General features: G+C 47.8%; 1 protein-coding gene across 3 annotated transcripts; it reads right to left on the bottom strand.

Moving 5' to 3' along the window:
- Nucleotides 1–897: 897 nt before the first annotated feature.
- AKAP8 (A-kinase anchoring protein 8) lies at nucleotides 898–22,103 on the bottom strand. Of its 3 annotated transcripts, XM_069797585.1 has the most exons (14): nucleotides 21,991–22,103; nucleotides 16,164–16,202; nucleotides 15,462–15,494; nucleotides 13,510–13,798; nucleotides 11,978–12,584; nucleotides 11,420–11,564; nucleotides 10,970–11,017; nucleotides 8,802–8,898; nucleotides 7,993–8,134; nucleotides 7,261–7,354; nucleotides 6,188–6,318; nucleotides 5,301–5,396; nucleotides 1,319–1,890; nucleotides 898–1,123 (listed from the first exon to the last, which is right to left on the bottom strand). In XM_069797585.1, the coding sequence occupies exons 1-13, from the start codon at nucleotides 22,007–22,009 to the stop codon at nucleotides 1,339–1,341; spliced, it is 2,292 nt and encodes a 763-aa protein (XP_069653686.1). In that variant the 5' UTR covers nucleotides 22,010–22,103; the 3' UTR covers nucleotides 898–1,123; nucleotides 1,319–1,338. The 3 variants fall into 3 exon arrangements, with proteins under 3 accessions (XP_069653686.1, XP_069653685.1, XP_069653687.1); XM_069797584.1 differs by having other exon boundaries at nucleotides 898–1,890; XM_069797586.1 differs by having other exon boundaries at nucleotides 898–1,890; nucleotides 10,970–11,014.
- Between the last annotated feature and the right edge of the window lie 4,236 nt (nucleotides 22,104–26,339).

Here is a 26,339-nt window from a genome sequence, read left to right as displayed (position 1 = left end):
GCCAAAAAATCCACTTTTGGGAGGCAAATAAGGGAGTTTTGGAAAAAAAAAACTTTCTGTGGGGCAAATAAGTGGGTTTTGGCAAAAAAAAAAATCCCTTTTTTGGGGTGGCAAATAAGTTTTTTTGGCAAAAAACAACCATTTGGGGGGCAAATAAGGGGGTTTTTTGGCAAAAAAAAACTTTTGAGGGACAAATAAGGGGATTTTGGGAAAAAAAACTTTTTGGGGGCAAATAAGGTTTTTTTGGCAAAAACATTTTGGGGCAGCAAATAAGGTTTTTTTGGTTAAAAAAAACCTTTTGGGGGGCAAATAAGGGGCTTTTGGCAAAAAAAACCCCACCTTTTTTGGGTGACAAATAAGGGGGTTTTGGCAAAAAAAAACACTTCTGGGGGGACAAATAAAGGGTTTTGGGGTAAAAAACCGAAAAGGATTTACTCCACATGCAGCCTCACCTCACCCAATCATGACTTTTCTTTCTTTTTTATTTTTGGTTTTGGTTTGGTGAATCCTTTAGGAAAGAGGTTTAGAGTCGGAGGGTGCGGCCACAACCTGTAAATTCTGCCGGAAAAAGGGTTTTTTTAGGGGAAAGCTAACAATTTTCTTCACTTGGAGTGAATTCCCGCGCAACCGACTGCCCCGTTACTAGAGATAATCGAGCTGCTGCTTCGTAAACTAATGATCAACCCAAATTCTCCGGCTGTAACGGAGGGAGATGAAAACGAATGCATTTCCCAAGAGGAAAAATTCTGCCTTTTTGGGAAATTTTGGGAAATAATCAAATAAAAATTCCCTCACCGGAGTATTTTAGGCGTTAGGAAGGATGAGGGAGGAGGGAAGGACGACGGCTCCGGCCCGCCGGCATTAGCACTGCACTTAAAACCCAACGAGCCGCTGGGATCGAATCGATGCTTTTATTATTTTTCCAAACCTCAGCTTTTTTGGGGGGGTTGGTTGTTTTTTTTTTTTCCTTTTTTTCACCTTTTTCTTTCTAAAATTCCACCCCCCACCCCCCGCCAAAAACAAAAACAAAAACAAAAAACCCCAAACAAAACAAAAAAAAACCCAAGCGGAGCCGCAGCCGGAGGGTTTCTCAGGGAAGGTACGGCTTCCTGCGCTCTTCGTCCTAAAACAAAAAAGGAATTTGCAGAAACGAAGCAAAATTAATCTTAACGAGATGAGTGAAGCGCTGCGGCTGCTCCTTAACAACGCAGCCGGGTTCCCTCCCCTTAATTAAAATCAAAATTGGACAACTTCGGGTGCTGCGCTGAAAAAGAACAAGAAATCAAACAAAAAAAAAAATCACGGATTATACCATCACCTTCACGCAAATATTCACAGTTATTCCGGTTGCGGCTCCGAAGCCGCTGGTGGAGCCTCTTCCTCCTCCTCCTCTTCCTCGCTGCAGCCGGCCGCAGCCGCCGCCTCGCTCCCGTTTTCCTCCTCTTCCTCCTCTTTGCCTGCCCAACCCTCAGTTTCATTTTGGGGGGAAACCGCCGATTCTTGCGGATTTTCGGGAACCGCGGGCACCTCTTCCATTGCTTCCGAAGATGGCGGCGCCGCTTCCGAAGTCACCGCAGCTGTCGCTTCCGACGTCATCTCCTCTGCTTCCAGCTCGTCGTCTTGCAGGAACGGGGGCATCAGCAGTGGTTTGGGGGGCTGATCTTGCTCCCCTAGATTTTTAAGGAATTCCTCAGGTTTGGAAAACTCTTCAGAAGGTTCTGCTGCTTCCGTAACTTCCCCGATTCCTCCTCCTCCTCCTCCTCCTCCTCCTCCTTCCTGGGCAACCTCCACTGCAGTGGTTTCGGTCGCTCCTTCCCCGGTGCCATCTCCGCCTTCCAAAGCTTCATCCACGTCCTGATCCCCGATTTCATCCGTAAAGGGATCTTCTCCCTATGGAAAAAAAGAGATGGGAAAGAGACGAAGAGTCATCGAGCTGCAACGAGGCAAAGGGAATCTCCGCCGTGAAAATGCGGGAGAGGTGGTGGGGGTTTTTTTGGCAAGGGAAAAAAAGCAGCTCAGCGACGGATGATTCTTAATACAGTGGAAAAAAGAAAATAATAATAATAATCCGTCGTGGAAAATCCTGAAGGATTTGCAGCAAGAGAAGAACCCCAGGAGAAAAAAAAAAAAAAAAAAAAAGATCCCACACCTAGGAGGAGTGGAAAGAATCAGTTGGAAAAAAAACCTAAAAGCTCCGGTGCGGGAGAACGGTGCCGGTGTTGCTGGGGTTTATCGGCTCCGCTCCTCACCCAGGAGGAATTTGGGTTTAACCAAGACGCTTTAAAATCCAAAAGGAATTCCTAACAACTCTCCGTTCCTGGTTTCCAACCGCCAACGGCTGGATTCCCCTTCCCTTGCCGGGAAGAGCGGCGACGCTTCCAGGTTTTCATCTCGCCTTTATTTTGGTTTCTTTTCGGGAGACGATGCGGTCGTGACCTCGCAGCCCACGCTCTCACCCAGGCTACGTCCTACCGTGAGGGGTCTCTTGGGGACACCAAGACCCTCCAGATTTTGGGGAGGGGTGGGTTTTTTGGGGGGTGATTTTGAGTTTTGGGGGGGGATTTTTGTGTGGTGGTTTTTTTTCTTAAGTTTGTTTTTTGACCTCGTTACCTTTATTCAGGCCGACAGTGGATCCTAGCACCGCTCCCCCCCTCGGTTTCGGGGAGCGAGGCGGGGCTCTGCTTGCGTTTCCAGAGTTTGGGGGTGCGGGGTGAGCACTTGTAGGGTCCAAGAAGGGGTGTCGCTGTCCTACAACCTCCACCTTGCCAGAGAGGAGATGCCCCACACACACCCTGTGCTGCAATCCGAGTTTCTAAAATTTCCTTTTTTCCGGGCCCCCCGAGAGCCGCCCCAACCCCTCGCAGGTCACCACGGCGAAAAGGGGAAGGGAAGGAGGGCGGGCGGCATGCCGACGACTGGCAGAAACTTCGCCTGAAATCTGATCGACGGCGGCGGGGGGGGAAGAGGTTCTGGAAAGCAGGATGGGACGGGGGGGGAAAAGAAAACCAAAACCAAACTCTCCGGACCCTTCCTCCTTTTTCCGCGCCCCCCCCCGGGGTTAATATCTGCCTCGATCAGAGATTCAGCCCAGGTTGGCTGCCTCCATGCGAGAAGATCCATGCAGGTGGAGGAGAAACCTCAACGTTCATCTTCTCTGGCTCAGGATCACAACCTCCGGAGGTCGTGGAGGGAGAAGATATTAAAAAAAATATATCGGGCTCTACCTCGCGATCTGGACCCCAACGTCCGTTATCGCCGGGAAAAATCTACCGGGGGATGTGAAGTCCACTCGTGGTGGAGACTGTCACGGTTTCCCTTGGGAAGGGCGAGGCGTCCCGCCATCCCTCCGAGGAGGAATCGTTAGGCCAATGGTCAAGAACTCATCTCTTGATGCGGCCAAGTCTTGATTAATTAATCGCCCTGCGTCTCTGGCCTTCCTTTCATGGGGGAAGGTTTGCCGAGAACGTTTATGGCGAGGCGGCTCTTGGCATTACCTGGAATCCTCAGATTTTCCTCCACCCCTTTTCAGTCTGGTTTTGCACCTGGGAATGATACGGAGACCGTGCTGGGATGGATCCGAAGATCTCCTCCTGCCGATGGACAAAGGTCAGGTGCCCGTGCTGATTCATTTAGATCTGCCGGCAGCCTTTGATACCGTTGATCATGAGGAGATGTGGACGTGCCTGCGGACCCTGGCAGGGGTAGACGGAGTTGCACTTGAGTGGTTCCAGTCTTTTGGGGATTTTATTTTATTTATTTTTTTTTAATTTTTTTTTTAAATTTCTCTGAGAGATTCCCAGAGGTTTGCACCTCGTCTGCCCCGAGGGCTCGCTCGCTCTCTTTCTCCTGTGGGGTACCGCAGGGTTTTTATCTCACCCTCCTGTTCAACGTGTATGAGAGGCCGGTTTAAGGCGAGAGACGGCCATCCTACGCCGACAAACTCTCAGCTCAAAGTCTCTTTTCACTGGACCCAGAGGGTGGAGTTGCAGTTTTTATTTATTTTTTTTATTTTTGGGGGGGAGGGAGGGCTAGATTTTAGCAGAGACTGGGCATGACAAGAGCTAGCTCAGTCCAGGTTTAGACCAAAAAATAAAAACCATGACGCCGGTGGGACAGGGGAAACATCTGCTCCCCCGTGCTGGTGGTGGGGGGTGTGTGTGTGGGCATCTGCCTGCCCTTGTCTGCCAGGTTTGCAAACAAGGGGCTCTCTCCTGTCGGATCCTGGGCTGTTCCCGGATTTCCCAGGAAACAAGCAAGTAGCCAAAAGCGCTTCTTTTTTCATCTTCGCCTGGCGGAGGAGGTTGCGACCTTTCCTCTCTCAATCTCTCTCTCTTTTTTTCGGATGCGGACCTCGCCCGTTAAACCCACGCCGCCTCCGGACCCGCGGATAACCGCGAGACACTTTTAGGCCGGACATAACCGCCCGGCTGGCTCGCTCGGCGGCGTTCCCGCATGGAGCGGATTCCCCCCCATGCTCTGAAGACTGTGCTTGCCTTCCGGACTTCTTTCTGTAATTCCGAACGCTGGTTTGGGCTTAAACGAACCCTACCCTGACCTCTCCTCGTGCTCCGTCTCGGCTCTGAAGATCGGCTGGGGCGTTCTCTGCCACTTCCCAAGGGAAGAGGAGGAAAAAAGCTGGGGTGGGGGGTAGGAGGGGGGAAGCTAACGAGGGTGTTTCAACTCCCAGGAATCGGATGCACCTCCCCGCCTCAGGGTGCTCCATCATTTGGTCGAGCTGCCGGGAGCGCTGCAGAGCCCGGCTCTTTTAGACGGCGTAAAAATTCCCCCCCGCCGGTGCAGGGCGAGCGGGTGGGCCAGGAGCCATCCACGTCGTGATTCAATCCCAAATGGACTCAAGCAGCGGCTTCCCGACCCACACACTCGCTTCCCTGCGCTGGGGGAAACCTGGTGTCCCCCGCCAAGGCCACAGCTCGAGGCGTGGCTTTGGGGAACTGGAGTTCCTTTTTGCTATTTTTGGTTTCTTTAATTACGTTTCCATTTTGGACGGTTTTGTAAATTGATCTACGCGCGCCTGGGAATGACAGTTAAGTAAAAAAAAAAACAAACAAACCAAAACAAAACGAAAAAACCAAAAACAAACCACGAGAAGTGGTAAACCGCCTACAGAGAAAAGAAACCAGACCCAAGATTTAGAGATAAAAAGGCAACAGAGTGGAACCTACGCTTCTCCCCATCGTACGCAGCAAGGCTCCTGTCACCGACACGCAGCACACAGCGAGACGTGGCTCCGTGCTGCTCCAGGAACTCGGCACGAGTTGCCGACTCTCTCGTTCACTCACCTTGAGGTATTTTTCCAGCATCTTTACGATGTGTTTGTTATTCAGGACGCTCTTGGCGACGTGTAAGCTGGTCTTTTTGAATTGCTCTGCAGCCATCTGCAAAGGAACCGAACATTGGGGTCACTTCAAAGGGGGAAGAGTTCCAACGAGGAGCTCGGCTCAAGAGTTTGTATTCCCTCCTCCTCTGCAGGGCATGGGAAGCCTGATCGCAAATCCCAGAAAACAACACAAAAAAAGCGGACGCAAGGAGCGCCCGCCTGCGTTTCAGCACCAGCAGCTGGAACATCCCCCAGATATCCTGAGATCAAGTCCAGGACAGCGACGTTCACGTCCGACCCTCAGAGGAGACGAAGACCACCCTGAGGGATGTGCGACACTGACTGCAGCTCACCCCATCTTCATCTGCAATGTCCAAAGCCCCTCTCCGGTCCGTGCCAAATGAGACATCAATTACATCTCATTTATGAATTCCCCAAGCACCCTCAAAGGCAGTTTTTAACTCTAATTTTTATAGCAAGCACTGCAAATCTTAGAAAGAGGAGGTGTTTAGCCTGCACGTCTGCACAGTACGGCTGGACAATGTACCCTGCTAAACCCCCAGCGCAGAAGAAAAAGCCAGATCTCCCTTTTAAGATCACTTTTTCTGTTCACCTCCCCATTTCTCATCCGCTCACGTTTCCTCACAGAAGAGCAAACCTTGCACAGCCTATCCACAAGCATCCCACAACCCTTTATAATTCCCCAGTCAGTGGCTTCATCTCACAATGCGATCAGAGACTGTACCAGGTTTTTAGAAGCCACAAATAAACCTCAAGTGCCCGGACCGACGTCCCCTCGCCCCAGCAGAGATGAAACGTTCCAGTTCGGAAGTGAGCAGGGCTGCTTACCCTGCGGTTTCTGTTGTGATCGGCAGATCGCAGGTGCCTCTGGAGGAGGTGGTTCTGGGCAGGAATTAACATGTCGCATGCCATGCAGTGAGCTGCCTCGATCTTCTTGAAGAAGTGTTCCTGGCCAATACCTACAGAGGCAACAAGACGTCAGCCAAAATCCCAAACAAATGAGATGTTCGGCTGGTTAACGTTGCCTTTCCACCCCCTCTAACAACCCCACGTCACAGCCAACGCACTAATTCAGCATATTCCTTCCAGTTGCTGCTTTCAGAGACAAAAAAAAAAAAAAAAAAAAAAAAAAAAAGAAATATCACATACGTTGCTCTAAGATGGGGAGGAGTTATTCTGCTCCAAAACAGATCGTACCGACACAGTACCCAAGCGTAGGAGGAAGAGAGACGGGGATAACAGCCTGAGGTACAAAGCCATCGACTTACTATTTTCCTCAGTCCTAGCCAAAACCAGCTTGCCTCGCCAAAAATCTATTTAAATAAAGGTGGAAGGGACAACTCGCGCTTCCCCCAGCTCTGGGTTCGTTCCTCCTCCCTACTTAAGCTCAGGTTTTCTGCCTGCCAGATGTTATAGCTGACATGCAGCTTAACTAAACTCCACTCATCACTCCCAGTACAAACGTGGATGAGCACTGCAGACTGTATCAGGGACAGGCACGTTGATGATGCTGAGCAGATTTTTCCCCAATCACGCTTGTTGCCACAACAGATCAACTTCGCCCCTTTCTCTTAACATTAAAATCAAACAGGGGATCTGGCTGCATTAACTGAACAGCCACAAAAATCAACAATTCCTGGGGTTTTTTCCTCCAATTACCTCATTTTAGTATCTCTGACATTGCATGAGCCTTGTGGATCTGCTGCTTGAGAAACTGCAGCGAGGATGGGCACTCCCCCTTCCCCACCATGACGATTTATTTCACAAAGTTGGCAAAAAAATACCCAGAACCTGAGGCTGAGTTACCCAAATCCTTCATGTTTGTGCTGCTGTATCTCTGTGGGAGCAGTATTTATTTTTCTTGGTCTCACTTGGTCTCTGGACGCAGAATAGACACTTACCCTTAAAAGGATCCGGCTTCTGTTTTGTGCCCTCTTTCTCGGTCAGCTCCTGGCGCCGCTTCTCGATTTTCTTATTCCTGTTGACAATGTACTCCTAGAAGGGAAGAGGACAAAACTCGCTGTCCTCCACACAACGCACCAAAATGATCGAGCGGCTCAACAGGGAAATGAGCTCTCCAGAGAAAACCCACAGGGAAGATGGCAGTTGGTGAATTAACTAGACAAGGCAGGCGTTTTCCCCTCCCCATCCCCTGTCATTTCTACCAGAGAAAGAGATGGAAAGATCCAAATCGGAGCCAGACAGAAGCCTGCTCCCATGTCACCATCAGATTCCTTGTGGGAGACCCCAAATCCTTGAGAAATGCCCCCAAAATGCAAACAGTGGTCATGCAGAAAATAAAACACCTGTCTTTATCTTGCCTTCCTCAGCTCTAGACGTGTAGATAGTGAACACCATCTCTGGAAAGTTAACTTCTGGCCTTCTTATTCAAATACAGACAATTAACTTTCCCTCTCAACATGGAAACCTGTGAGAAACTGCATCACACAAACTGATGTCATTGGGTGATGCGTTAACAAGTGGTGACGCGAGCTGACCAAGCAGGGTGCTGTGTGTGGATGAATCTGTAGCCCCTTCCACTCTCCGTGTAAGCCTGGAAATCCCAAATTCAGCCTGAAAATCCCAGCACAGATGCAAGGAATGGTAGAGCTAACGCTGGGCAACCCACCTACCTGCAGAAACTCGACCGTTTTATCCGGGAGTTTGGTACCGATGTATCGCAAGGTCTCTTTGTGAAACTTGCTCTGGAGGTGTTTCTGGATCTCCTCTTCCTCAAAACTGCGGAACTTGCAGACGGAACAGGCAAACTGGATTCTAAACACAGCAATCGTACTAATGAGGAACGAGCTCAACTTAACGAGAACATCAAGAAAATTACGACCATTACAGCTCCTGTTGTAGTTTGCTACCTCCCACGTTTTTTTCCAAGTGCCACCCCACACAATTTTACTTTGTCTTGGACTTTTATAATCGCTATAGAACCTGTGCAGATTAAACAGCCCCTACTTCTTCACTAAACTAAATGCTACGGGAGCGATTGCTAAAACCCTGCACGAGTTTCAAAGTAACTAGAGAAATTCATAGGGCAGGAGGTGAATCAGCACTCTTTGATATGAAGATCCTCTCCCCCATGCGGGAAAGCCCTGAAATAACAGAAACGCTGGTGCTGCCTTTGCTGATCAGTCCGTCTTGAGATGACTTATTGTTTTAATAGCAAGGATGCATATATAGCCACTTAAAACACCCTTCTGAATTTGTAACTCTACACACTGATGTACGTATTGAACACCACAATATTCTCCTTACCTTAAAACAGTCGTAAAACACACAAAAGGGAAAAAAAAACATGCTGACATCAGAATGCAGAGCCCCAAAACACGATCCCCCAGCAGATTTCTCCCACATTCGTGCAGAGGAATTATCCTTGGTCAATATTATTCACAGAAGTGCTGGGAATGGACTGGCTGATTGCTTTCCTTACCTGTCCATAGCACGATCACGCATCCGATCTCTTCTCCGCTGCTTCTCCCTCTTCTTTTTCACTTCCTCGTCATCATCTTCACAGCCATCTCCAGATGCTAAGGCGGGGAAAAATCAATCAGAATTACTGTGCTCACAATCACCCACTTTGCTGGCTGAGGTATTTTGGGGCCCAAGTCCCTTAGTTTCCTCCTCACTCTCAGCTTTGGGAAGTCAAGACGTCTTTTGGTCTCTGGAAGCTCTCTCCCTCCCAAGCCGGCTTCCAACCGCAGGGAAGCAGCAGGCTCTTTCCAAGGTCTCCGGGAGTTATTGTAAAACCCAAACCCTCCTCTCCTCCAGCTCCCTGAACTTTCCACAGCAACTCAAGCCTTCATAGGCAGCGACAGGACACGCCATTAGTGGAAAGAGTCCTGACTTTTAGGATGCTGCAAAGACACCGCTCTATCTCCATTCCTTGGGAGAAGCCACTACTTTCTCCCCAAATTCACATTTTTTTTTCCCTATTTTTCACAAGGCTGAAAATGCTACTCCAGAAAGTTAAGCAATAAAAACCAGCAGAGATGCTAGCAGTGCTTGAGTAGCAGTGCTGCTTCATTGGGACAGTTTTGGCTATATTCCTCATGTCGCCTTCCCAATCATTCCTTGGTAATTATTGAGAAAGCAAAAAAGAACTAAAGATTCAGCTCGCCTCGTGTTTTGGGGCAGAAAGCTCCAAGTCAGAGGTCTATCAGCCTCACAGGACTCGGGTAATAATTCACCTGCAATGTTTTCAGGTAAAGAAGCCCGGAGACTGGACCCCAGCATCAGAGGGAGGCTTAAACAAGAATTTTAACATCCAGCCACACCTCAGTTTCAATCCTGGAAACAACCTAAAAGTGGCAACAAGAGTCCTACATGTGGTTTTCCCCAAGTCACTCTAATGCAGAAGGCACAATGTGCTTGGGGTTGATGCGTCTTTACCAAAAATTACAATCCAAAACCAGCTGAAGTGGTTCCAGCTACTTTAGACCATACACTTTTAAAATCAGTGCTCTAACATACCTCGATATATTCCCATCTATTTGGAAAAAAATTAAAACAAAACAAGGTTTAGCCCAGTGCCTGAAGCCTCCACTCAAAATTATTTAGTTTATGGTATTTTTCCTCTGCCCTGTTGCGAGACGCACACGTCCTCACCGCTGTCCTCCAAGCAGCACAGGAAAATAAACTAACATTGTGGCCAATATCCATTCCTACAGATGGCAACCGTCCGTGCTGAGAAGCCCAGAAAAAACAAAACCGTTCCGGCACTCCCCTGCTAACCAGCGCAGCACTTCTGTGCCACGACGGGCAGCGCCGGAGCCTTGGACTGGTTAACAGGTCGCAGCAGGAGTTGCATCAGCCTCTGACCGAAAAAAATCCAAGCTCTCGGTAGCACCCCGAGGCGAAGCAGATGGATTTAGAGTAGGAGTAGTCTGGGAGGACTGTGTGAGGGGGGGTAACACCCTACCTTCGTCTGCCATATCGCCCCAATTCCCATTCTCCTGGAAAAGAGAAACACAAAAAGATGCTGGTGTTATTTACCGCGATTTGGAAGTTTCACGGTCCACCAAGACAGACCACGGAGCGGGCGAAGGGTCACGTCATTTGGGGATTAAACATCCATTTTTATAAATGTTTACAAAATAGTTGTTTTCTATAGATCAGGTTATATGGCATTGCTAAGTATCGCTTCTTGCTATCAAAATTTAAATACTCGGCAGCCAAGTCGCCGCTCCGAGGAACACCGTACTGAGGGTTACACACAGTCACAAGCGAGACAAATGGCAATGACCCCCATCCAACCCAGCAAACCAACCAATGAGGAAAGAAACCAACCACTAATTGGAATTTAGCCCTAATGAGCCTTGCCAAAAGCAGAAGTAAAGGCACAGGATCCTAACCTCTCCACTACAAGTGCTTTTCGGGCACCTCTGTGCAAGCGAATCTGCCAGTAACCCCTGCTGAAGGGCGTGGGGAAATTACAAGGAGCAAATACTTGCACAATATATGGGCTCAAAAAGCTGTTTCTGGGTGATTTTAAATATTCTGACCCCCAGCGCAGTCAAAAGAGCAGAGAAAATTGCTCGAGAGCTTAAATGTTCCCACATTTGCCACAAAGACTGATAAAAAACCCAAAGTTACTTACACCTTTGTCAGCTTCATCTCCTGATTTTTCCTCTCCTTCGGCCTCATCTGCTGCACACAAGAGAAATAATTTAGCTGGTGTTGGGGGGGGGGTCTTTTCTCCCACTTAACACTCCAAGGGGCCCCTAATGAATCACCAACTTCTGCCATAACGGCTCAAAACTCCAGTGAAGATCACAAATAGCTCACGGGTTTCTCCTTGCCCACCAGTCTCTGCTGCAAACTTGGTCCTTACTTTCACACAACGCTCAACTCTGGCATTAAATTTTGCCCCAGGCCACAAAATACAAAGATCATAAAGCCTGTGCACTTGCAGAAGTACAACAACAATGCTAACGACTTAAAAATATAATACAATAGCTTTGAAATGTAACAACCGTCAGTCAGCTGGAAGATAAAACACTTAAAAACTGGGGGAAATGGCCAATATTAGTGGGTGAAGACAGCTCGTACCGTTCTCGGTGTCGTCTCCTTCACTGTCGGTCTTCGCCTGTTTGCTGTCCGGCTCATCTCCACTTTGTGACTGTTTTCGTTTGCGTCCTCCTCCCTCGCCATCCGATCGCCCTCCTGAACGGTTTCGGAAACCTCTTCTCTTGGGCTGAAGTGGGAAGAAACCAGTCGTCGTCAATCAACTTGAGGCACCAAAAAAGCTTAAAAATCAAACTATTCCACCCATCTGCTACATCTCCTAAAAAAGTTTAAATTCTTATGATCCTGCCTACTTATTTTTGGCTATAAAAGGATTTTATAGCTGGGTTAGCATTCCTAGAGCGCGGATTTGGGATGGGGTAAGCATTCAGAAGCTCTATTTTACATGCAAAGGGGTATGTACAAGCTTGGTGACATTCCGCTCTATCCAGGAAGATTTAAATTATTCTGTGGTGGAAGCAACGTGAATTAAGACTCGTGCTTCTCCAAAGGACTCCGCTCTACAGCCGAACAGCGAAGCCTACCCACCGAGGCAAGCAAAAAGCAATCTTGACAAGAAAAAAAACGTCAGTAATGACTTACCATGAGCGCATTCATGTGCCAGGGCACTGTACCCATCCTGTCTCTGTTTCGTTGCCTCCCCATTCCGTACGGCATATTCCCATACCGTCCCATTCCCATGCCCGACATCCCCATCATGCCATAGTCATAGTCTCCGTAGTCACCGTAATCTCCGTAGTCGCCATAATCACCATAATCCCCATAGTCGCCGTAGTCGCCGTAATCTCCATAGTCTCCATAGTCACCGTAATCGGGAACGAGGGCTTGGGAAAAGAGGGAAGGGAGCCTGTTGGATCCGGCACCTCCCATCCCACGCCCACCCATGTAGTTCAACTCATTCCAACGAGCCGAGAGGCGCTCGGAGCTGGAGGAGGGCATGAAGTGGTCAGTGCGGTTGAAAGCATTTAGACGCCCTCGATTTTGAACACGGTTTTGACCCCGTCCTCGGATGAGGCCGTAGTTGTTTCCTCGGTTGCGAGATTGATCCCTGCGGTTGTCAAACTGGCTCCCGAAGGAATCATTCCGATCGGTTCCAACTTCTCCATAATCGTAGCCGGATCGGTACATGTCACGGTCGTTCATTGAAGACCTCGAGTCGTACGATTCGAAAGACTCAAATCTGAAAGAGCTGCGGAGGAGGAGACAACAGTCAGCAGCTAGAATAATGCTTCCACACATCACACAGGCGTTGGCATCCAAATGTTTTTGGCCAGAAAAACAGAATAAAAATCTTTTTAAACCCTGCATAGCGATCACTTTCTGTATCCCACATCACCTTTTCCTTATTCTCAGGGAAAATAATTTAAGTATCAAAGACCCGTGGTTTTCTGCAGAGTATCTGAACAGCAATCCTTTGGAGATGTCATAACCTCACTAACTTTATAGCACTAAACCACTCTGAATAATGTTTTGCCAGCAGAAAAGCAGATGCCAAAAGCTTTCCCAGGTAAAAGCTGCTTCACGTTGTCTCCTAGCTGTGCCTCCAGGTGTGAATTAATGCAGATAAACCCCTCAGCATCTTGTCTGACTGCAGCAGCAAGCATCAAAATGGCAAAAAAAAGGGCAAAACTTCATTTATTCAGTAACTCTCGCCAGGATGTGTATTATTATTTCAGCAGCAAAACACGCACCAATATGAAACAATTCTCCAGACTGGCATAATTTAACCTGAAGGGAGAAACAAAAATAATTCCTGGGCAGCTATGAGGAAAAAAGGACGCAGAGGAAAAAAATACTTTAAGAAACCTAAAAACTAGAAATAAAAAACCTTATGCAAAATCTAGGAATTGAATTGCCAATGGAAGCTGCTTTTAATGGTGGACGTGTGCATCAAGTTTGATATGTTTGAGAGACAGAGATATATATATAAAATATGTACATGCATGAGCGCACACACGTATCAGGGCAGGTAAAAAATAAGCCGTTAAGTTTATTTTCCAAGGAGCAAATGCTGGATTGTGCCTACGCAATCAGAACAGCTTAATCTGAAGTTACGGTGATTAAAAGTTGTTATTTTTTTGCTATTAAAAATAAATAAGAAGTGGAACAGTCACCTCTCCTGGTCTTCCATCCCTTCCCCTGTTCCGCCACTGCCCTCCTTCGACAGCATATCCAAACGCTGGTTGATTTTGGCTATGATGGAATCCGAATTCTCGTTCGCTGAAGTCTCGGTGCCATACGAGGCGACGGGCATGGTGGCATTGACGTCGGCGTTCATGCTCATATCTGAAGTTTTGGGTGTTTCCCAGCTGCTGGAGGTGGCAGCGGCTGCGGCATAGTTGTATGTGGCCGCTGTATTGGCGGCAGTGGTTTGGGTGTTGTAATAGTCATAGCCTTCATAGCCTGGCAGGAAAGGAAAATAAAATTGATATTAATACAATATTATGAAGACATGGGAACCTGGAGGAAGAGTTTAGATGTGAACGGATCCTACTGGGCAAGGCTGCAGCTGGGTTTTGCCTCCTTTCAAGGAAATCTGGTTTCTCAAAGTGAGTTATATCAAAGATTCTTGTTGCTCAACCCTAAAAGCATAGGGACCTTCCTCCTTTGGGTGATTTTAACTGCAGAAACGGAGTGCTGCTGGTTGTATTTGCAATTTCAGAACAAGACCCTGAGCCATCTACGTCGCATGGTCCCACAAAATGACACCAAAAAACTCAAAGCGGATGCGCTGCCAAGCATGTCACCACATATCCATCAAAAAAGGACCACAACTAAATAAATTAATCAGAAAATCAAAGCTGCCAGTTGCATTCAAAGAGCAGCTCACAGCAAGATACCATGGCGCTGTGGAAAACCCAACACGCTGCAGCTGGATGCTTTGTGCTATCCCAAGATGGGGACCGAGGGATGCGCACGTGCTCCCGACAATCCTTATCGCAGCTCTACAGCCCTGGCTCGAATCCGGTGTCGCTCCGGCAGAGACATGTGCCACGAGCTATGCAGCAAGCTTCTGCTCGCTGCTTCTGACCTGCTAAACCCTTCAGTTTACCAGTTCTAGGGCTCTCCAAAACGACCGCTGTAATAACCCCCTCATAATTCTCCTTTTCCGTGATGCTTGCGATAAAATTGACATTGTTAAGGCCACCGGTGTGATGATGCCGCTGCCGGTTGTGCTGACCGGCATGGCCTCGTTGTGTCTTTGTATTCCCCCATGTGCCTGCAAGTTGTGCAATTAGATGATAAGGTCTCCGGAGCAGGAACGGCCTTTCTGCTCTGCATCAGCACAATACCCAGCACAACAGGGCGCGAGTCCTTGACAGGGGCACCCAGGCTTTATAAAAAGGAGGAATAATAGAAGGAAAAAAACCCCTCATTTTCAGCAATGACTTGAGCTGGGAGGTTTAAATCCACAGCCCGACATGCAGCATTCAATTTTATATTGTGAGGACCAAAGAAATAATGTTTTCTAAAAGAATCTCAAGCTTTTGCTTGGGAATGTGTTAAGACCGGCTTAAGGATCCAAATCAAGGCCAATTAAACTATTCTTCTCAGAGCAATTAGTTATTAGTGAAAGCAAGTCATGTTTTATTGAGGAAGCACCAGCTTGCACAGAGAACTGCATTTGTGTACCATCAAGCTGCCAGAATTACATAGGCAAACCTTGGGTTTTGAGGGGAAAACAATATAATCTCAGTAAAATCAATTTATTAACGTACACATCTGGCTGTCCCAGATCAAACGAGAAACGGAGACGTAAAAGAAATGAACTTTTCCCATCCATGAGCTAATTTTTCTGCTTTAAGGAACAGACGGCTGCCAGACATTAGGACAGAACTGCTCCCTTAGCAGAAGCAGCTGCCACAATCATGGAGCAAGGTAAAAATAAAAGAAATTAATTGGTGAAGAAGAGCAGTTTAAAAGTACATTGCTGCATTACTTCACACTGACTTCCACGTGGAGACGGCATATGAGCAGGAAAACAGCTCCGCTCACCGCAGCCAGCTCAAGACACTGAGGAAGGCACCCCAACACCCGGAGATAAAGGAGGTTTTTTAACACGTACCTTGCCAACTCGTTGCATTCGTCGCGTATGTACCTGAATGGGACAAAAAGAAAAGAGAGTTTCAGCTCTAAAAGCAACAAAGTTAAAAGTTCAGAGCCTAAATATATATAATTCATTTTAATAGCTGGTGAAAACGATGGATCCTTTTGCACAGAATGGGAAAGAAAGAAGCTGGGACTTCCAAGAGCTAATTATGAAAATGAAATGGATAATATATACTTTTTACTATGTTTTTTGAAACACTTGCAAGTATGTGCACTTGAGAACAACTCAAGTGATTCAATAAAAACCCTCAAGTAGCAGTAAAACCACGGCAAAAGCAAATATGTTTGTTAAAACTATCACTTTAAGGAGCATCTCGCTGCTTCTGCTGTTGTTTAGGCTGGAGAGCGCCCAAACTCCCAAATACCTCAAGATACACTTCGTTCTGCAGCGCTAATAAACCCCAGGTGATAAAGCAAAGCACGTTATTAATCATATGCAAGGTTGTGACCAGTTCCTCCAGTATACGACGCTGGGAATCTGAGTGTATCATGGAAGAAGCTTTTACAGAAAAACAAGTAGAAAGTCACTAAAACAGGTAGAGGACAAGACTGAAAAAACTGTTTCTATATTACACTATCCTGGCTAGAATGACGAAAAAGTAAGTTATATTCTAAAACTGCAATTCCCCAGATCTGTTTTTATATATACAAAACTCACCTTGAGTGTTGGTGGCCCCAGTATTCCAGGTGCCATAACCTGCAAGAAAAAGAACGGAGCTGTTAGAAGGATCACCTCTGCTGTTACCATAGGGTTTGTTTCTTCCTTTAGTTGACCCTAAAAACAATAAAGTCTTTAATTACAGCTGCACTTCTGCATTTTATTGTTTGGGAAACAAGCCTGAAGCTTGCCTGATGCTTTATTTCAGATTGTTTCAGCAGTCTAAAGGTCAACGAGATGTTCTGAAACACCAAGAATTAAAAAAAAAAAAAAAAAAAGTGCGTTTTGAAAGAGAAATCAGTTTTAAAAGGTGCTTGATGTTAACAATGGCACAAAGCTACGTTTATACAGGAGAAAATTTGCGGGATAAATCACCTGAAGAACTGAAGCAGCATCAAGAACGGACATTTCAATTGTGTTACGCCAGCAGAAGCGTCCTTTTTCCTAGGGAATATCGGATATCCTCATACGTGATCCGAGGCAAGTACTGCTATTCTATGAGCCAATTAAATAAATTGAGTGCTCTCCACTTTTCAGCACTAATTACAAAATTCATGCTAATGAGGCGGCTTCAATCTGGTCTCTCCGAAAACAGCAGCAGGGTGAAGCACTTGCCCAGGTGGAAGAAAATGCAAAGGGCCACGACACACAGGAGCTCCTGCCGCGGCTTTACCGGCTGTTTTATTTCACAGCAGTGATTTGTTTTCCTCATCAAAATAAATCATCTCTCCATTTCAAACCTTTCCCAAAGTTTCCAGGGTGGAATCAGCATCCCCAGCACCACAGCAATCCCTGAAAGACCTGCAGCGAGCTCAGCTAACACCTTCATCCGCTCAAAGGACATCAGATAAATAAGGTCCGTGCTGCAACGAAACCTCGAGAGCATCTAAATTAAATCTTGAAATCAAAAGCAATGCGCTGGGTGTTTTGCTGAAAGCAGTTCCCAGAGACTTGGCTACCACTTCTCTGCAGGAAAACAATTTTATTATCTGATCAGAAAAATAAATTGGTCCGCAAGCAGAATTACCGATGGCCAGCTTCCTACGGATCCAAATTATTTCGATAGCCACTGTATTACCCCGAACCTCTCCCTATTTCTGTTCTGGCCTTGCCTTCCTGCCCTGGATCTGGACTTCCCCTTCCCTTTAGCAACCTCATCTCCCTCCAAACGTTCGCCGGCTGAGGAAGAGCCTGCACAAGCCAAAAAAATCACACACACACTTCCTTCCTTCCTTCTTTTAAGGTTTAGGTTGCTTTTCTGCACCTTAAGACACCACTTTCACAAAACTTTTATATTTTTGGAGGTGGCCACCAATTTTGCAAAGCTTCTCTATTTTTGGAATCGACTCCCTATTTTCCAAAACATTTCTTTTTTTAGAGACAGCCCCTGATTCTGCAAAAACTTGTCTTTTTTGGAGGTTGTTCCTGATTTTGCCAAACTTCTCTATTTCTGGAGGCGGCCCCAATTTCACAAAGCTTTTCTTTTTTTAGTGGCAGCGCCTGATTTTGCAAAGCTTTTATATAGTTTTGGAGGCGGCCTCCAATTTTGCCAAACTCTTCTACTTTTGCAGGCAGACCCCAATTTTGCAAAGCTTTTCTACTTTTTGGAGGTAGCCCCTAATTTTGCAAATCTTTTCTATTTTTGGCAGTGGCCCCCAATTTTGCAAAGCTTTTCTACTTTTTGGAGGCAGCCCCCAATTTTGCAAAACCTCCTTTTCCTTTGAGGCGGCTGCCGATTTTGCAAAGCTTTTCTATTTTTGCCAGCAGCCCCCAATTTCACGAAGCTTTTATACTTTCTGGAGCAGGAGGGGACTGTCCCAATTTTGCAAAGCTTTTATTTTTTGGAGGCAGCCCCCCAATTTTCCAAAAACTTTTCTTTCTTGGCAACAACCCTCAATTTTGCAAAACATGTACTTTTTGAGAGAGCCTCCAATCTGTAAAATATTTTCTCTTGCACACCCCAGCTCCCTGAACAAACCTGTCTAACACCCACCAAGGACACCTCTCCCTCTTAACGACTTTATTTTTCCACAGGCAATCACCTTAAGCACACAGAACCTAAAGAAATGGTGGGCGAAACGGTTACCACTGTATTTTCGCCCTTCTATAGAAACCGCAGCACCAGCAAAACAGGAACTGCAACACGTAAAAGCCTTTTCAAATCGGAGCCTTGTTACCGAGTAATTTCCTTTCCCAACATTGGCGTTTTTAGGTCGAGTCATTCGGCGTTCAGCTTCGCTTTCCAGCGGACGCAGGATGGTGCCGGGATGAGGTTTTCCAGCTGCCGGTGGGTCTCGTGGGAAGGATCACATCGCGACACACCAGGGAAATTAAGGCCAAACCTCCGAGCCATCGACTGCAGCCACCCCAAAGCCTGACTTTAAATCCACAGCTCAATTTTAACGCTTCTTCCTCCCGTTAACTCACCTCTTGCAAACAAACTGCTGAGCGCATGTGATCGTTTCAAATGACGTCAAGTGACACCAAGCCCCCGGATGTCACAGGCATCATCCCAGCTTGACGCCTGCCTCCGGACACGCTCATCGCCGGAGAAAAGCGAGAAGAGAAAGCCAAGTCAGCGCAGGGAAGCTTTTCTCCGGGCAGGTCGCTCCATTTCTCACCCAGCGATGCCAAAAATAGCAACAGCCCTCGCGCTTTCGACCGCACGCAGACATTGGATCAAAAGCGAGCTCCTCTCCTTCGATTTTTAAGTCATCTTTGATAAAACCTTGGGTACCTTAATTCAGGAAGCAAAAATAGCCTGGCCCCAGCACAAAACCCTCGAGGAAAACAGAGGCTGCTTGGCCCGAAACGCAGCGTTTTTCAGCCAAAGAGAGTCCCACCTCTTTGTACCTCCAGATTCTATAGGATAAAGCTCCCCGCTTTTTTGTTACGTGCATATACATTGACATCCGGCTTGCTGAGACATAGGGCATGTAATGTTCATGCAGGTATTACCAAGATTATCATATTTTTTCAAGGAACAAAGAAGTCTGGGTTACGCAAAGACCTCAAGCTTTCAAAGCAAAGACCTCAAGCTTTCAGTACAACTTAAGAACGTGGTAATTAAGAGTTCAGCATCTAATTTTGAAACTAAATATTATCTAAAAAAATCCACTAGATCAGAAACCCGGGTATTAATAACTTGGTAGCAATGAGCAGAGGTTGTATTCATCAGTTCTGCAGCAGCACAGCACGTCCGTGAACATTCCCAGGAGGAAAAAAAAAATCAGCGGAATAAATCATCATTGCCTTCTCTTGGGAAAATAAACACAAAACAAAGGGCAGAGCAGGAAAAAAACAGCTCGGAAGGGACCAAGGAGTGAATTTTACTGAGCTGAGTGCGCTGCGTGTCCTGGTTCCCAGCTAATTCCCAAGACGGCGCTCCCTGAGGTGGGGGAAAAGCTTGGGAACCATTTTTCTCCACACACATGTAGAAGCAGAAAGTGAATCTGGAGACGACAGAGCAATGTCAAAAGATTTACTTTGTTCAGTCTACGTGAAGCACTGAGAAGTTTCAACACCCACAGAAAAAAAGCTGGGGTGCAGGAGGCAATTCCTTCTGAGAGCAGAAGTCCAAGGTTCTCCCGCTGATTTCAAAAAAGGACTTTATCTGGGGAGAATAGAGTTTGTCTTCTGCTGGAATCACAAACTATTTAAACTAAACCTATATATGACACGCTCCTATGCAAGCCTCAACTGTAAAGGGCGCTGTCCTCAAAAACCCGCTCACATGGAACCATACAATTCTCAACACGCAGAGATTTAAAAATAAAGGAGCTGGTTATAGGCTGAACTGACTACACCTGAGGACTATTTATAAAACCCCAAATATGCAAGAATTCATTCATTTTTGTACCGTGCAACGGTAAAAATCCACACCAAAACTTCTCTAAAGCTGCAACGCACTTGGGGGTTTTAATCTATTAACAGTTCTGCAAGCCGAAGGGAAGATCCCAGCTTTAAGTAGCTTGTTAACTTCACGAAGCCAACAAAATCTTTCTCAGGAATAGCTTTTAGCTGCCTAAACTCTTCTGAGTTGTTATCAGGACTTGCTCAGCTGTCAGTAGAGAGAAACAAGCACTTGTAAAGGATGATTCAACACACATTTAAGGTGTTTTTTAATCCTGTCACAGTTTTTCACCTCATTTTTATGCCCAAAGAACAGAGAAAACACTTAAAAAGCATTGAAAAGCATGATGAAAGAGATGCCGGGCATCAAGTCTCCACCAAACTGAAAGTGGAGACAGAGGGAACCTGGAAAGAGCAACTTGTCAACAGGTCTGTCTCAACACGATGTCCAGATGAATTATGAATGATCTCTGCAGAAAAAGCGATGTGCGGGGTATTAGGAACTTGGTAAAACACACGCAGAAACGGCATCGCTGCTGTATTATTTATAAAATCCTGCTGCAGTCGTAATTACTTTACAAAAACCAAGGAAGTGTTTTCAACAGCAAGTTAAAAATCGCCCTGGTGGGACTTTCACATCCCTGAACATGACCAGAAGTGAAGTGAAGCATGAATTCAAGGTGGGAAGAGGATGGAGGGCTCCAAATGGGCGCAGGGTGAGAGGATCCAGGCTGTCGAGCTGCTTCAGCCTCAGGTCTGGGAGCATTTACTCACGTGCCGCTATCTCACATCCGAATAAACTTCATCAAGGGACTTTAAATGACCAATATTCATCTGTTAAACTTCGATTTGGGTGACTTACTTTCACTTTCCACTGCTGCAAGCCTTGTTTCATAGTTTTAAGAAATGTTAAAAACCAGCAGAAGCTAGGAGAGCATGCCAACGTTACCAAACTCGACACTGGTTAGCACTTTGATGAAGGAGGCCATTAGCGCTTTGATGAAGGAGGCCATGTTTCCCCCCCCCCCCAAATCACTTCCCCACACCGGCAAACGAAGCGTAACGACGTTAACAGCCTCTCCCCGCCGTTTTGATGCTCGACGGTGTTTCGGAGGGCTCTCACCTGCAGCCTTATGCTTCGTTTAACACCTTCTTGCCGGTTGCCGTTATACCGGGGAGGAGAAAACAGCTCGGGGGGGGGGGGGGGGCGGAGGCGGCAAAAACACAGCTGGAGGGCTTGAGGCAGGGGGAGGGGGCGCCAAGGGAGAACCACCGCCGGGGTTTATGGCTGTGACAGCTCCCCGGATCGGGCCCCCGCTCCTCACCGAGTCGCTGCTGCTCCCCCCAGGGTTAACGGGGGAGGGGGGATTTTTAGCAACACTCGGAGTAAAACCGGTGCCGGGGGGGGGGGGAAGGTGGGGGTGTGTGTCTCAGCCCATCTCTTGTGTGAGCGTGAGGAGATGCTGCTCACCCCCCCCCCAACTAAGCGGCCTCCCCGGGAACGGGGGGGGGGGGGGGGGGGGCGCAACCGGAGGGGGAGGAAGGACCGGCGCGCACGCGGCGGGGGGCGTGGCCGCGCGGCCGCCATTTTGTGTCGTCTTCAGAAATGGGACCGGCTCCATTTCCGCCCCCCCCCCCATCACACACCCGGGGCGGGTGGGGGGGGGTGAGGAGGAGAGAACGGCCTCTCTCTCCCCCCCCACCTTGAATAACACCCTTCCACCAATCGGCGGCGCCCTAGCGCGGAGCGACGCGGCGCTGAACCAATCAGCGGCGGCGCCCTCTCACGGGAGGCGGGAACAACGCCTTCCCGCAGCGGCTGAACCCCCCCCCGCCGCCGCCGCCGCCGCCGCCGCCAACCTCCCGCTCTCCTCCCCGCCGTTAACGGGGGAACCGCCGCCGAGGCCGGCGGGAGGACCGAGCCGCCATTCCGGGTGAGGGGAAGGGCCGGGCCCCGGGGCCGCCCCGCACCTACCGCCGTATCCCTGCTCCATCGCTCCCCCTCCGCCTCCGGCTCAGCAGCAGCGGCGCCGCACTGCCCGCCCGAGCGCCCGCTGCGCAAGCGCGCCGCTCCCGCCTCCCATTGGGCCCCGCCGCCGCTTTGGCCCGCCCACGAAGCTCTCCATTGGCCGCGCTCCAGAAGCTCGTCCCCGCCGTCGCTATTGGCCGATCTCGTCGAGAGGCGCGACCCTCCCGCCTCTCCTATTGGTCAGCGCTCCCCTGCCGGCATCGATCCCCCGATTCTATTGGCGGAGGCCCTTCCTCCGTGGGCCGACGCCGGGGCTCCCTCCTGTCAATCACAGCCATTCCCTCTCCTGATTGGGCGGCGGCGCAGGGCTCTGTCCTTCACGGTGCATGATGGGGGCGGCGGGGCTCACCACAGAGCGGGCCTTCACCCCTCACCCGCCCCTTGACCCCTCACCTTTGCCCCCTTAGTACCCAAACTGACCCTTGTCCTTCCCCCGAGGCCCACCCACGACACGAAGCCCTTCCCCGGCCCCTCGCAGCAATGGCGTCCTCCCACCCCAGCCCATGACAACCCTTCACGTCACGCAGCAGCAGGATCCCCGCCACCGACAAAAGCGGCGGCGACGAAGGCTTTGGCCCAGTGAGACGGTGGCTTTTTCCTCCCCCTTCAGGTTTCGCCCAAAAACAGATGAAAGAAGCTTAAAAGCAACCAGCAGCAGCGGGGAAACAAGTGAGGAGAGCCCAAAATCAGCCATAACCACGCCGTGGTCTTTGTCAAGCTCCACATCCTTTTCCAGACCCGTTTCATTCCTTTATTGCCTGAACCAAAGAGCAAACGGCTGAAGGACACGCTTTTATTGTAAATTCCAAAAGAAATCACTATAAATTACATAAAGGATGAACAATTGCGGCACCTTGGCTCAGCCTGGTATAAATTGAACCTACTTACTGCAAGGGAGGGAGCAATCCTTCAACTCCAGCAAGGTTCGATCAATGGAGCTTGAAAGAAAAGAGAAAAGATGTGGAAGAAGGAGAAAAAGCTTCTCTTCCAGTGGGAGAACCAGGAAAACTCCTGGAACAGCAACAGCTCATCATGGAAGAGGGGAGCAGTGGTAGAGTTAAGACCATCAGGTCAATGTTTCTTCTTCAGAAGATAAAAACAGGGTGAGGACATTAACACTGCTCCCCCAAAATATCCCCATTTTGTGGCTCAGCCATGCCTGTTGCTTACTGAGGGATTTTTTTTTTTTCTGCTTTTTAAATTTTAATCCATTTAAAACCCAAGAAATTCCACAGTTTGAGTTGTGCAAGGAACAACCTCCTTTTGTTTGCGCTGTGCCACTTGGTGATTTCATTTGATGTTCTGTTTGCAGCCGTGATGGAGAAGTTGGAGCAGGAGCAGAAGTGTTGCGAGATAAGTTTGAGGGGGGGAAATAAAAGCTCCAAGAGCAGAGAGGGGTTTATTCCATCCCTCTCAGATGCCAGAACAGCACAGAGGCTGATAATGGATTTTTAACAGAATTCAGATAAATCCCAGGGAATACAGAGCCTGATGAAGAGAACCCAAATTATTTTAGACAGAAGGGCTGAACAAACACCTGAACTGCTTCTGTAGGAGGTGGAAAATGGATTGGTGGTGCCTAAAGAAAATCTTTACCTGCTAACTCTGGAAATTAGCACAGGAGCCAGGTATTAAGAGCCAAGATAAATTGATTTCCTGATTTGAGAAGGAAATCGGGAGAATTTAAGGTTTGTGTTAATAACAAATGGCCATGTCAGCATGTTGATTGGAGACTTACAGAATCCTACTACCATTATTTCCATACCTTAGGGAAATACTACTTATGGATTACATCTGGATTTCTAGCCTGGAAACATTCAGACTGCAAAACGATGCTCTGGGTGATATATTCTTGAAAGAAGTCCTCAATCTAATACCATTTAAAGTCTTGTTCATGTGTTTCTCATCTAAAATAATAAAAATAAATTAACATGAAGCTGTTGGCAACTTCACAGTCAGAGTAAGGAGTTAAATGGGTGCCGCCCTGCTGTATTATCAGTACATTTCTATATGTAATGCCACAGAAACAAGTTCTACCAGCCATCTTTAACTGCTGATGACCGATAAGACACCCCAGCAAGCTTAAGCGCCTCGGAACTCCTCGCTGCAAGATGCTCCCTACAGCGCTGGGAGACCTCGGAAGGAAGCAGAGGTACAAGGCCGGGCACATTCACAGGAAATCCTGCTGGGAGATGGGCTGTCTGCTCCAAAACACCCCAAAACTCGCCTCAAAACCTCCTGCAATTTCTTTCCCTGGATTTTTCCTGCAATCTCCTCCCCAGATCCTTCTTGTTTAGGTGCTACAAAAGTACCACTTTAGAGGAGAGAAGCAGATTGCGCTAGGCACAGGGGTGATCAGGCAGGATTTATAGAGCGGTGCAAGTGATTATAATTATTGTAATTAACTAAAATGATAAAATACCCAAAAAGCAGAAACTGAAATCTGGGCTGAACAATCAGAAAATAAAAGTTAAACCTGCTACCACCGCCGAGCCAGGGCCACTGCCGAGGGTATCACAGTAGCTGTAGCAGACATAAGGGCATTCTGTGTTAAAAACCCCCACCCACTCTTATTTATGCTGAGGTGCATAAATTCGAATTGTGGCACTTAACTGCATGTTCTCCAACAAATCAACACAGGATAGGGCTAGAAGACCTATGAAGCATGGAGGGAAGCAAGCCAAATCAATAATTTGGCTCACCTTTCCTTGAGGAAAAGCGGCAGCATCCAAAAACCATCATGACAGGTAAATCGAACTATCGGCCAGATGTATAGCACCTCTATCCTAAAGCCTGTCCCTCATAGCAGCCAGCACACAGGAGGAGCTGTGGTGAACTCTACACGATCGCTTACTCATCAGCAATTTTAAGAGGTAGTTCGTTCAGGGAAAGCATTTACAGGGAAGTTGACGCAGGAGGATTTTAGCACCTGCTGACTTCTCTGAGCCCTACCCAGCCAGTTTCTGCTTCCTTGCCTCTCCTCTTCTCTGCTCACGTGCTCCGAGTCCATGACATCTCTAGGGACGAGGTGCTTGGATGTTCCTGCGGATCATGGGCAGACTGAGGTCCATCCTGCTTGGCTTTGAGCAGTCCAAGGGGGTTTTAGTTAGCACGACTAATTAATTGTTGTCAGATGTTTGGAGTTTACTGCTTGCATCCTAGAGGAGCGCAGAGCCATGAAAACCTTAATGCTACATGTACGAGCACTAAGCATTTCCTACGCAGCCTATCTATATCTGCACTTAATTCAAGGATTTTGACTCAGAAGCCAAACCCACAGCAATATTTAGTGTATAAGGACCCAGTTACGTTGCAACCGTAAAGACCCAAACACTCCTGAGAAACTGGATGAGCCCCGACCTCATCAATATGGCAGCACAGATGGCAATCTGGGCTCAGAACCTCCTCGCACGCACCAGCTGCCTCTTGAGACGGACTCGCTCCTTGGCCAGACCTTTGAAAGGGAACACAAAGCTCAGAGTCCAAGGGAGGGGCTGTTGTCCAATTAATCCCTCACCAGAAGGTAGAAAGCTCAGCAGAACGGCACAGGGGAGTGTCTGAAATGCACAATTTGCCCGTTAAGCGACCTGAAAGGCAGTTGTTGAAAGGATAAAATTTACCTCTACAAGGAGAAGCTGGATTCTGCTATGAGGAGGCAAGATGTTCCTTCCAACCTGAAGGTCAGGAACACTGAGGTAACCTCACTCAGGCTGTGCCACAGTTACCCAAGAAGGGAATTAATTACAAATTGTTCTTTCATGCTGACAGCTGATTTTCTCTCCCTTTGTTGATAATCAGGGTGGAAAAAATAAAACCAAACAAACCAACAATAGGTAGAAGATAACCAGTGCAGCAAGCAGCCCGAACTCCACTCACTGTTCCCTGCTGGAAGTTCTGCAGATGTTTTGATTGATGCCAACGCTTCTGGAGTGGGTGAAAGGGAACAGGAGGAGGTGCTGACCTTGCTGACCAGGAGGTGAAGAGTCATCTCCTGAAAAACCAGCTGGGAAGCACCGTGTTTAACACACAACCTGCAGCCCGCAGCGGTGCCTCTTCTCAAAATTCGTTTCTCAAGCCAGAATAATAGTACGTTAGAGAAACAGGGACAGCAGAAAGGGGAAAGTAAGGAAATAAAGCAGAAAGGGGAAGGTATAAGGAAGGTGTAACTCGTTGTATTACAAATAAAGGTGGGGTTTGTCTGTTTTTAAAAACAACATCTGGCTCACAGAGATCTCACCATTTTCAGGACCCAATATTTAAGGTTACAGGCAGCCTACCCCGATTAAAGAATCAAT

This window comes from Haliaeetus albicilla, chromosome 11 (assembly GCF_947461875.1).
Source record: "Haliaeetus albicilla chromosome 11, bHalAlb1.1, whole genome shotgun sequence".
Taxonomy (NCBI): domain Eukaryota; kingdom Metazoa; phylum Chordata; class Aves; order Accipitriformes; family Accipitridae; genus Haliaeetus; species Haliaeetus albicilla.
The sequence above is the reverse complement of the archived record's forward strand: the minus strand, read 5'-3'. Positions and strand labels throughout refer to the sequence as shown.